At 41.2% G+C, this 12,993-nt stretch overlaps 1 protein-coding gene across 1 annotated transcript in view; it reads right to left on the bottom strand.

The window, feature by feature from the left end:
- Positions 1-12,993, bottom strand: part of arhgef4 (Rho guanine nucleotide exchange factor (GEF) 4) — a 66,999-nt gene that overhangs the window by 32,301 nt on the left and 21,705 nt on the right. The window contains exon 2 of the mRNA XM_085467390.1: positions 458-609. Coding sequence (XP_085323516.1) covers positions 458-609 — 152 coding nt within the window. The remainder of the gene's footprint in view (positions 1-457; positions 610-12,993) is intronic.

The following is a 12,993-nucleotide window of genomic DNA, read 5'->3' as shown; positions in this document are numbered from 1 at the left end:
GGAAGTCCTGCTCTCAAGATCACCCTTGGGTAAAGGTGAAAAACTTTATTTGTGGATGTGTATGCACAACTCAAAATCAGGACTCATGTAAGCTTTTATGTCAAATATCTTTTTACATCTGTTTTCCCTCCAAGTTGGTTGAGTTCATAACTTTTATGGACCCTAACATTCAATAAATGAAAAGAAACGTAAGTGTTTTCTTTTTCCTAACACTCTCTGACTTGGCAGGCGATCCCCCTGCTGACATGACTCTTACTACTCCAGGGTCAGGTTTATGTCAAACTGTAGTCCTCTGCCGAGGATGAACTCTTTTTGTTTTTAGTTTGGTATCAACCCCACCCTACATTTGGTCAAGGACATCTATCTTTCACACAGATCAATTGAGAGTAGATATATAATTCTTCTGACCTTGGTGGTCACAAGATGGTGCTAGAGATTACAGTTCCATGTTGCTTACCTCATTGATGGCAAGTTGCTCTCCTCCGCCTCCTCCTGGGTGTCCATAACGATGTCCAGATCCTCGAAATTCATCATAGAGGAGGTCCTCTTCACTGCTCAGGTCATCCCCAAATGCTGACTTTTCAAATGTGCCATCAGGAGCGACTGCAGCTGAGTCAGGAAAAGAAAGAAAAGGAAACAGATATCTTCACATGTGTTTGTAATTTGATTACATTAGATTTATAATCAAGTATATCTTTGTATTTTTATGCCAGTTTTCTAAACACTAAAATACAAAATAATGCACAGATGACAGGCAGACATTTTATAGGTTAAGCAGCCCAGTGTAATGTTATGTGAGAGTCAAGTATTTTAGCACCTCCTAGTGGTTTGCATGGAAACTGCGGTCAGGTGAATGTGCTGTGGCTTTACTCGCATTCCTTCCTGTTGGATGTTTAGGGTCACATGAGCAGGGTAATACAGGAACCATTTTAGTATTAGGAATTGCACAATGAGGTGTACCATTAGTCTCTCTGTTTAATCCTTCAACATCCACCTGTGAGAAGGACAAGCTGTGTCCTTTCACAGATTCTGGAAAAGAAGAATGTCCACCAGTGAAGACAGTAAACAATCCTTTACTTTGCTTCCATGTCTGAGTCATCATTCAACGCTTTCATTGCCTACTGCATATGTTTAGCTGTCTGTCAATTCGTGTAGAGCCACGCACGCACGAGACAGAATACTCAGTAAGTCCAACACACGCCGGCTGCCGGCTGCACAATCAGCTGGCAGAGTTGTTCACAAGATGCAATCAGGGATATTTCATCCGCTAATCATTCTCTCTTTTGCCAAACAGTTCACAACGTAACAGGTTAATACATCACAGCACAAACATACCTGCATTACTTACTGAAATGCAGTCGGCAACCCTGACAACCTCACACTCTTCTTCACTTACATTTGGGCTTCACCTCTATTCCTCACTTAATATGAAGGAAACCAGTCAGTCAAAATCAGGTCTCCAAAAAGTCTGCCGTCTCTTTCTCAGAGTTCCTTTTTTCAAAACTTGATTCCTTAACATAAAACATCACTGTTGCATCCTGGGGCAGCAAACATGATCCCCTCAAACCGATTTTTCATTTTACTGTCCTTATGTTCCACTGAGTTACTGCTTCTGTTAAAAACTAATGTAAATCTACTTACTGCTCCCAACCAGCCCGCTGACTGAATGTTCTGCACTGGCACAGCACGGCACTAAGATGTTCCAAAAACTTAAATCCGCACAGCGTTACATCTGTGTCAGGACTCTGATGTACATAAGCCTGTAAAGTGTTTCATGTCCACTTCAAGAACAGCAGTTTAATAACAGCAAAAGTCTCTTTTTCATTCTCTATCACTGGAAACTAAAGAATTTGGGATTTTAAACATTCATGCACAGATTTGATTGCTTTTGTAATTTTTTGTGATAGTTTGAATAATTGAAAAAGGGTTAAACTAGATAAACTAAATAAAGTAAATAAAGTACCACATCAGCTTTAAAAATAAAATCAAAACACGTCTGATCCATATCTGCAGTGCTGCGGGAAGGTATTTAGCCCCCTTCCTGATGTCTTAATTATATCTGGGGTTTAAATAAATATCAAGTGTTAACATCACGTGACTTTTTTAAACTGCCTTTTGTTCATCTAAATCTTCAGAGTATTATTAAAGAAAGTGAAATGAAACGAGTGAGTATATACCTGCTGATACTCACGCACTGTGGCCTCACTACTGTACTGGGAGTATAATACTTCATCGGTCCAGTTAGTCATGTTTAACCACGGCCTGCTATAACGATTGGTGGTCATTCTGGTCTGTGACATCAGCACTACATGAGAACCACTGACCACGACACAGCATTTAGCTCTTATTTAAACCAGCTTTCTTTCTCATCATCCTACCTCCCATCCATCCTTTGAAGTGTCTGAACTCACATTTGTGAACACCTAGCTGACGGGCTAAAAATACTTATGCTGTCACACCTCATCATAGGCGTCACCCTTGGTTGCCTTGCCAACAGCTCTGTCTCCTTGGTGACAAGTCACTGTGGAGACAGAGAGATGTCCATAAAGAAAGATCCTCTCCCCTCCTCTACCCCACCCCACCCCCCACCCGTCCAAACACACACACACACACACACACACACACACACACACACACACACACACACACACACACTCCTCATTCAAAGTCATTACAGAATTTAGTTATTAAAATGAATTCGATTTTCTTTGGTACCTTTGTTCCTCACTGACACTGACACACACTTATCTATGGTACAAGGCAAAGCACACCAAGCTACTCCTCTATTAGGATTACACCAGCATCATACACATTATGTAACGCTATATAATGCAACACCACTATCACTGCCAGCATCAAGAAGAGACGTTGCAGGTGTTGCTCTGATGGGGGCAGTGTAGGACACCCTGACTGGTGATGCAGTAGAGAGATAAGAGAGCTCCAGGTATTAGCTGGTCTTTGTTTATGTGCACAGAGCTCCTGCAGTCTGAGTAACAGAAGCATGGAGGGAGAGAAAGGAGGGATAAAATATCCATTTGCAATGCTAAGTAAACTGGTAGGAAAGGCTTTTTTAAAGTCATACACTCACCATCCATCCATCCATTCTCTGCCACTTATCCATATAAGGATACCTCTGATGCCTCTACTGTACATAACAGTAGATGCAGGATGCTAGCAGGCAGTGCATAGAATGCTATAACCAGGTTGCTGGCATAATATACAGGAACATTTGTGCAGAGCATGGCCTGGAAGTCACAAGCTCAGATACGTCCTGGGGTATGAATGACCGAGCTAAGATCCTGTGGGATGGCTAACAAACCAGACATAGTAGTGGTGGACAAGGAGAGGAAGACGGCCGTAGTGAAAATCTGGAAAATAATTGTTTATTCTGGATTAAAAAGCAGATCATATATGAAACAGATCATTTATAAAGTGTAAATAAGTGATTAAGAAAGCATTTTCATGTACCTTTATATATATATATATATATATATATATATATATATATATATAAAAAAAAAAAAACACCCAGCGCGCCCCTGCGGGCGGTTTATCCTTCAAGCTCGGGTCCTCTACCAGAGGCCTGGGAGCTTGAGGGTCCTGCGCAGTATCTTAGCTGTTCCCAGGACTGCGCTCTTCTGGACAGAGATCTCCGATGTTATTCCCGGGATCTGCTGGAGCCACTCGCCTAGCTTGGGAGTCACCGCACCTAGTGCTCCGATTACCACGGGGACCACCGTTACCTTCACCCTCCACATCCTCTCGAGCTCTTCTCTGAGCCCTTTATATATATATAAATATATATATATATATATATATATATATATATATATAGAGAGAGAGAGAGAGAGAGAGAGAGGAGATCTGGGAAAGTGTATGTCAGGAATAACTGCTGGAACTGTTTCTTGGTGAGTTTAGCTGAGCTAGCGTGACTAGCTAGCCTTATAGTGAAAAAGGTAGAGTACTGAACTGCTGTACCAAAAATAGTGTGGCCGTATTTTGGGAATTCCTATTTTATTTTCATTATGGCCATTAAATATTTTATGGTCATTGATTTAAAGATTCCAAGCAAATGATTGTCTGATCACCTCTTTACCCCAAAGATTATCATTGAATGAGAAGAAGAAAGAGATCAGAGTGCTTCTTTCACTTCAGCAGACCTGGATTGAAACGATCTCTCTTACTATCTGTACTATTTAGTAGTAAAAGTGTTCATTGGAGGTCATCTTGTCTGTTTCAGCTCACCGACCGGCTCTTCAGGCGGTCCACAGTCCAGACCACCATCTTCTTCACCAATGTGTCATCTCACCACCTAAACCAGTCTTAGCTGGATCTAGCCCCCCTGCTGGTCTGCGCTGGCTCAGCCACCACCTCTCCATAGATGCTCGAGTCAGCTGACCCAGTATTGTTTCATTTCTTTTCCTCTGTAAATAAACCTTTTAGCTCGGGATGTGCATGTCTCAGTGATCTGCTACTTGTACTGGAGCCTTTCCAGTTGACCTTTGTCACCTACCTGTGCACTGACCCCTGACCTACCCCATTGTTCCCTCCTCACCCACTTTATCACCATTTTAAAACTGCTATAGCATCAAGACTTTCTTACACTTTAAACTGTTTGGATCCAAACTGTGCTTCCAGCTCTCAGCATTACAACACACAAAGTCGAGCAATGTCATATTACCACTATGCATTAAAAATGTATAGTGGTAATATTATGCAATATTGATTTGTTTGTGATACTTAATGAGCTCATTGTTGCTGTGGATACCATCACTCTCTCCCACACAGCTTAAAAACTGTGGACTCAGCGGTAAAAGCTAAAAACTTGCATTATGTTTAAGCAGTTTGGTTTTTAAAAAGTTTGTAATATTTATTGAAAGGTGCTCTATAAATAACATTTCAGTTACTTTTACTGAATAATAAGAAGACAGATTACTCTACCCCAAATATAGATCAAAATGAGGAACAGATGGCTTGTGTGCAATAAATGGGTATATACAGAAAACCAGAGGTCAGCCAGAGGTCAGCCAGAGGTCAGCCAGAGGTCAGCCAGCTGACTGTTAGCTAACAGAGCCCCCCCTCCTTTTTTATCTAGTTTCCACTATAAACACGTTCATTTCTTTTGTTCCAAACCTCATCATCCATTGAAATATAAAAACTAAAAGTTATGTTTTGAAAATGTAAAATAAATGATAAAACTTTCAGTTTGACCTTTCAGACGTTTCCCACTGCACCCTGCACCAAAACTATTTCCAGTCAACAGTTCATCATTCAATCCAACAATCTACGATATATTTAAAGTGTCTTAGAGCAGCGTTAGCTTGATGGATGTGCATGGGTGTGTAACTTATCAGCTGTGTGGGCTGAGTCTTGTGGGAGCTGGAGTGTTGTCCTTGGAATTTTGGTACAGGGTTGAATTCCTTTTTAAGTTTAAGGTTTTCCTATTTGGTTGTTAGTTTTTGTTGCTTCTGTTGAAAGCATCACATGCTCTCAGAGTTACACCAGGATAAAAAAAGACTGATGTTTGGATTTCAGAGTTTTCATGAACTCTTTGGTTTATTTGGGGCAGTCAGAGAAACTGTTCTAATCAAACAGACATGTCTGGCTTGTCAGATTATTCCATGAAGTAGAAATGACTTCTGCATATTCTGAAGTTACACTCTGTTAGAAATTATGCTGTCATGAAGTTTGCAATGTCCAGTTTTAGTAACATACTCTGCTTGTGTGTTATTTTACATGGTTAAGAGGTGACACCATGCAGATGAAGTATGGCAGCTGAACAACAAGCACGAAAATGAGAAAAGCTAAAGTTTGGGAAAACACAAAGATAATTATTTTTATTACAACTTTCTGTCAGTGATTCCTAGAATACAGTTTACATTTGTTAAAATACAAGTAAACTGTAGTAAAACTAATGTTAACACGTGTATCATATTTAACAAATTGTGTTATTAAAGTGTTTTTCTATTTGTTGTTTGTCAGGGTTCAGATGGTTCCTGCGTGGTTTATTCCCTACATTCACAATGAGGGGTCATATGATGATGATGATGGTGATGCTTTGACTGAACAATAACAAGAAACAATAAAGAAAATATATAAAACATGTATCTGTTTGTATCATCGCTCATTAAGACCAGGTTGAACACTATTGACTGTTTGTTCTCACCTACCTGTCATAACTATGTAAGTAACTAAATGCTGCAGGTTGGACCCTTACTGTTGTTGCATTTGGAGTGTCTCTTTCACAGTGTTGGGACTAACGCGTTATTAAGTAACACGTTACAGTAACTACGTTATTATTGTGGTAACGAGCACGGTAACTAGTTATTATGCCAAAATCAGGAACGCGTTAGTCGTTACTGGGATTTAGATAGGCTCGCTATTCGTTACTTCGTGTGTTGCGTTCGACTTACCTCGGAAATTGGAACACGGACCTGGAGATAATGTCACACTCGAGTAAACGGCGTTCTGGTTAGCCTCGTCCCTAGTAACTAGTTACTTTGAAAGTAACGAGTAACTTGAAGTAACTGAGTTACTTTTGATAGAAGTAACTAGTAATGTAACTAAGTTACTATTTTAAAGTAACTTACCCAACACTGCTGTTTCACAATGCAAAACTCTTGAACCAGAGTATTAAAAATGATATGCTAAGCAGCAGACTTCTTGAGCAGGGATCACTTTGATATCACTTTGATTGGTAATTTATTTGGAACTCATACATGGCGAGGATCACCTGTAATGTTATGCACAGTGCCAACGTTTCGTGGTTCTCTCCTACAGCAGTGTTTACTGACCTTATTAATCACTTGAATTGTTTGGAACAAAGTGCCATATATTTGTGACAGAATCTGTGAGATGACTGCTTTCAGCGCCCGGCAGCATGTCCATGTGAACGGGGGCTCCGTCTCGTTTTTACATCTTTTTGCAGAATCTTTTACTTTCTCTTTAATTGTTTGCTGTTTTAGCTGGTGGTTAGCTTGATGGTTGTTGAAATAGTGTCTAAGTATATGTTTTTAACCTGTTAAATAGTCATGATGCTGATATTTACAGATAATTACAGCTGCAATAATAAATAATTAAGCTATGTAATACTGTAATAATAACGTAATAAGCAATTCACTGATGAATTGTACAGACACTAGTGGCTATTACAGGCTTTGGTGTCCTCGGTAACCTCCACATCTGTGCATGGAAATATGCAAGTTTGTAACGACATCCCCCTCAGCTACCTTCAATAATCATGTGACCTACATTGTAGCTGCAGTCAGCCCTCTCTGTGGCCTTACAGCCTGAAACGAGGCCATAGGGAGGCATGACAGCCTTTTAAGGGAAGTAGAAAATAATCCATCATTACTATTACAAAATCTCAAACCTAAAATAACTGTAAACATTAGATCTGAAACTGGTGCTGGCTGATAAAATGACCACAATATTTTCTTTATCACAACATATCATCTACCTCCATCACAGCCTATACAAAATGTTGGGTATAGGGTCAGTAACAGCCAGTAACAGTGGAACTGTGGCCTGTATCAAAACTACTTTTCTCACCAACGCCTCATCCCTTCAGTGGATGATCTGAGACTATGGACAGCATGTGTAAAATTGTCAGGAACACCTGTATCCTCAGTACAGAGACTTGGCTCTAGTCTTCTATTCTGGCAAATGGTAAAATGACTGGTTTTTGTTAAGCATTACTCTACCTCTGCAAATAGGTTAGAAGGCCACACAGTATAATGTCATGACAAAACTAGTGACTCTGGTGAGAGTAGGCGGGGCTGTCTGTGCGTCTGGCAATAAAAACTGGTGTACTAACTCAGTGACTACAATGAACTACTACTCCTGGGACTTAGACTGTTAAATGTGGGCCTGTTTACTTTCTTAGGGAGTTTAATGTGGTCCTAATAACTACTGTGCAAATACAGTTCGATTGTAATGCTAACTCTGCTCTTGGTCATTTGCATAGCACCATGAGCTTACAGCAGAGAAGGTTCCTTAGCAGAGACTTTAACCATGTAAATTTAAAAAAATAGCTGTCCCTTTTAATACAGAGCAGCAGGATCGAGGATCGCACCCCTCCTGGACACCTGTCAGGTCAGCCAACAACAATTGTGGGGGCTCGTCCGGGATTAGAGCCTCCTACTGACGGTAGCTAATCACCAAGCAATAAACTAAGATTAATGTCCTGGACCAACGTGCTATGCCTGCTCCATCTGGGATACCAGAATGGCTGCTTTACAAGAGTTACGATGAAGAATACAGAGAAAGCTTCATGAGCTTATTAATACTGCTAAAACAGAGGTATTGTATAAGCTTGCAGACACCATTGAGGATGAGGTGGAAGATGACCTAACAGGAGAAAATGCATCAGAGGTGGAACTCTATGACTTCATTGTGGACTTTTTGAACAGTGACTGGCTGGCAAGGCAGGAGGACTAAGGCATGTCTCGCCTGCTAGTAGTCAACAACTTCATCACTGACCTGCAATGACCTCCGGTGGCTGCAGATGAGGATTGTGAGCTTGTTGCAGAAACACACTCTATTGTACCACCCTCAGTAGTTAGTGCAAAGGCAGATAGACCCTGCATGGTAACCAGTCAAGTAACTGAGATTCGGATGTTAGTTATAGCTCTCTGTGTAGACAGAGTGATGAAGCTGAGAATTTTACAGAATTAGAGATAATCCATACTGTCTTAAAGATAATTAAACCAGGTACATTCAAGGATATGTTAATGGCCAAACCTGGGTTAACGTTAGCTGAGCTCAAATGGTTCTTTAGAGCATGCCTGAGAGACAAGAGCAGTGCAGAGCTATTTCAGGAGCTTAGCAAAGCTAAGCAACAAGACAGAGAAAACCTACATCAGTATATGTACCGACCGGCTAACGGGGCTAAAACGGCGTGTGATGTTTGCTTCTCAGCAGATTAGCTCAGAGATTCAATACACCAGTCAACTGATTGGCCAAAACTACTGAGAAGGCTCTCACTCCAGTGGGAAACTCTTCTGAGTCCACACAGGTCAGCTCATTCAGTACTGCTCCACCACCAAAGTCCACCGTGAAAGGAAAATGCAGGCCATGTATAACCCAAGGGATTGCTAGTAACCCCTGTTTCCAGTGTGGTCAGGAGGGACACCAGGCTGTGGTTTTCCTGTCCAAGAACCGGGAAACAACAGCAGGTCATTGGGGAGGGACTACCAGTGACCAGACAAAAGCCAGAGTCCCAAAACATTGTAAAAAAAAAAAAACATGAGAGAAGAACTCCAACTGATAATCAGCAAGTGTTAAGACACACAGTGAAGAAAGGAAACTGTCTAGTAAAAGGTGTATGTTTACCTGTTACCTTAATGGTGAACCAACTGAGGTACTACTGGACAGTGGGGTTCAGGTCACAATAATGGCACAGTCTTGGATAGAGAAGCACTTCCAGTACCTGATGCCAAAATCAAGTCGCTTGAAGATATCTTCAATCTTCAAGCTAATATCTTGATATCTTCTTGCCACCAAGAACAGCTTTGAACTTCATATTAGGAATCATAGACACCAGGCCAACAGACTTTTGTCACCCTTGTCAGCAACCAGGGCAGTCAAGTGTTGATACCTAAATATGTACCATGCAGGATAGCCAGGCACACGAGTGCCAGAGCAAACAGTATCCAAAAAGTGGCATTCCTGTTAACTTCGAGAATCTTGACCAGAAGCAGCCAATCCAGTTCAAAAGTGCTATAACTCTATCCCTAAGCCTTTGTACAGGAAGGTTAAAGACCATTCAATTTCAACTCAATTTTAATTATACAGCGCCAAATCACAACAGTCACCTCAAGACGCTTTATATTGTAAGGTAGACCCTACAATAATACATACAGAGAAAACCCAACAATCATATGACCCCTAATGAGCAAGCAGAGAGGTCTATTAACACATAGTGAGTGAAGAAGAAACACCCAGTGCATCATGGGAATCCCCGGCAGCCTACGTCTATTGCAGCATAACTAAGGGAGGATTCAGGGTCACCTGGTCCAGCCCTAACTATATGCTTTAGCAAAAAGGAAAGTTTGAAGCCTAATCTTGAAAGTAGAGATAGTGTCTGTCTCCTGAATCCAAACTGGAAGCTGGTTCCACAGAAGAGGGGCCTGAAAACTGAAGGCTCTGCCTCCCATTCTACTTTTAAATACTCTAGGAACAACAAGTAGGCCTGCAGAGCGAGAGCGAAGTGCTCTAATAGGGTGATATGGTACTACAAGGTCATTAAGATAAGATGGGGCCTGATTATTTAAGACCTTGTATGTGAGGAGCAGGATTTTGAATTCTGGATTTAACAGGAAGCCAATACAGGAGAAATCTGCTCTCTCTTTCTAGTCCCTGTCAGGACTCTTGCTGCAGCATTTTGGATTAACTGAAGGCTTTTCAGGGAGTTTTTAGGACTTCCTGATAATAATGAATTACAGTCGTCCAGCCTGGAAGTAATAAATGCATGAACTAGTTTTTCAGCGTCACTCTGAAACAGGATATTTCTAATTTTAGAGATGTTGCACAAATGGAAGAACGCAGTCTTACATATTTGTTCAATATGTGCGTTGAAGGACATGTCTTGAGCACCGGGATGTTTTAGCTAAACTTGTTAAACTTCAACCTTTTATTCATACTGCACACCGACACATCCAGTGAAGGGTTAGGTGCAGTGCTGCACCAGCGTCAGGACAACAAGTTACGTGTCATCAGATATGGCTCAAGAACTCCAACATCAGCTGAGAGAAATTACCACCTTCATTTCGGTAAGCTTGAGTTTTTGGCACTAAAGCCGTCCACCTGTGATAAGTTTCAAGACTACTTGTATTATGCCCCCACATTCACAGTCTGCATTGATAATCACATCTTAACATCCATCCTGAGCACTACCAGACTAAATCTGAAGCTGAACATAGATGCAGACACTCTGTGAAGTTACCCAGTAAACCTCCAAGACAGAATGACAGAGCACACAGAGACTATGTCATCAGAGGTGGTGTCTGCAGCATGGCAAGGAACCAAAGCAGGGCAGGAGGATGAGGTGCCCCAAGCAGCAGCTTTTCGGGTGAATAGTAGAAATGCAGCATAAACAGCATAAACAGCATAAACAGCTTGTGCTTCCTGAAAAGCTAAAGCCCCTGGTGCTGAGAACACTTCATAATGACATGGGTCATGTTGGTGTAACACACCTCACCTGTGAACAGTTTTATTGGCCCAACATGCAGTATAGAGGACTATGCAAACAAACGATGTGTCTATATCAAACAGAAGCATCCCAGTCTTCCCCAACGAGCTCCTATGGACTTATCAGTACCAGTAGTCCTTTCAAGTTGCTTTGTATTGACTACCTACACCTAGAGCAAAGTCACGGGTATGAGTACATTCTTGTTCTTGTAGACCACTTCAAACGCTTTGCTCAGGTGTATCCAACAAGGAATAAATATGGGAAAACCGCATTTGACAAAATATTCCATGAGTTTATCCCTCGCTTTGGGTACCCGGAGAAACTCCACCATGATAAGGGGAAGAAGAGTATTTGGAAACAGATAACTGATCATCTTCAGAGAAATTGTTAATTTGAAGAGTTCAGTCAGGTTTCAGAGCTCATCACAGAACACATATAGTCTTAAAAATATGAGTAAAAATATCTTAATAATAATCTTCTTATGATCTCTCACAGTGGACTCTCCCCTGGCTAGAACTCAGTGCAGTGTTCAATACTGCTGACCATAGAATTTAATTATAGAGATCAGTGCACGCCCTAACTTTAAGGCTACTGATTTTAGGGGTTTCATTTATTACTGTCTAACAGACTGCCTCACACACTACCATTACCAATAATCAATAATGGAGTGCCACAGGGTTCTGTGCTGGAACCAAATCTTTTTATTTTAGACATGAATTCTGTTTACAATCCTGTTTACATTATATGTGCTTACCTTAGGCAGTATCATTCATATATTTACATTTAATTTCAGACGTTTCAGCTTTTTCGGGGTGTGGGTGTATGGGGGTCAATGTGCACATTAATCAAATAAGTATAACCGCTACCTTGCATTTGCACAATATCTCTAAAATTAGAAACATCCTGTCTCAGTCTTGATGCATGCTCAGTCATCTGGGTAAGGAAATCCCAAAAAGTGGAAGAGGAGTGAAAGAAGCCATCTATGTCCACTGTGAGCGACCATCTTTGAACAGAGGCGGTGGTTTACGACACCAACTGTCTGCCATCTATAATCCAGTTTTGAGATCCCTTCCCAGACGCCCTGGGCCATCTGACCTCAGGAAATCACATGATAGGGTGGGGCTAGGTTTCACAATGAGCTCACCCTAAACTCTGGCTGATTGTGACCCACACCCATTTTCACACCTTGGCTCAGGTGATTAGGTAGAGGATCATCAGGGGGTCCTTTTGTCTCTCTTTGGGGGGGAACTCCCACAGGGCTTAAATCTGGGACTCCACATCATTTGAGCCTAGAACTGAAGAAGGTTCTCGGAGGAGAGGTGAAACGTCTTCAAGCAACTTAAAGAAGTCCAGACACTTTTCTTTCCAAGCTTCTTAGAATACAATGACCTGGATGACTGAGAACCTTCACAGACAAATCCCAAAAAGTTGATTCTAATCATCTGAACACAGTGTTTATGTACTCTTGTACTCTTTATAAGGTTGGGGAAACCTGCAATCAGTCGAGACTGAAGAAGTCACTTGGATGAGTGATGAAACCTTTCTCACACTGAAAACACCACATCCAGATGAACAAGCATCAGCTTTTTTGGATCAAATCTCAGTGTGTTGCTAAAAAACTGGTTCATGCATTTATTACTTCTGGGTTGGGCTACTTTATTATGAGGCTGTCCTACTCCTTGGTAACCCTTCATTTGATCTGAAATGCTGCAGTGAGCGTACTGACAGTGACTAGAAAGAGACACGCCAATATTTTCCCCATACTGGCTTTGCTTCACTGTGTATCTGTTCAGAATCAAACT

Source organism: Copadichromis virginalis, linkage group LG9, assembly GCF_057382275.1.
Source record: "Copadichromis virginalis isolate Kocher_CV1m ecotype Utaka linkage group LG9, C_Virginalis_male_GT1.1, whole genome shotgun sequence".
NCBI lineage: Eukaryota > Metazoa > Chordata > Actinopteri > Cichliformes > Cichlidae > Copadichromis > Copadichromis virginalis.
Note: the sequence above shows the minus strand (reverse complement) of the source record. Positions and strands in the feature narration are given on the sequence as shown.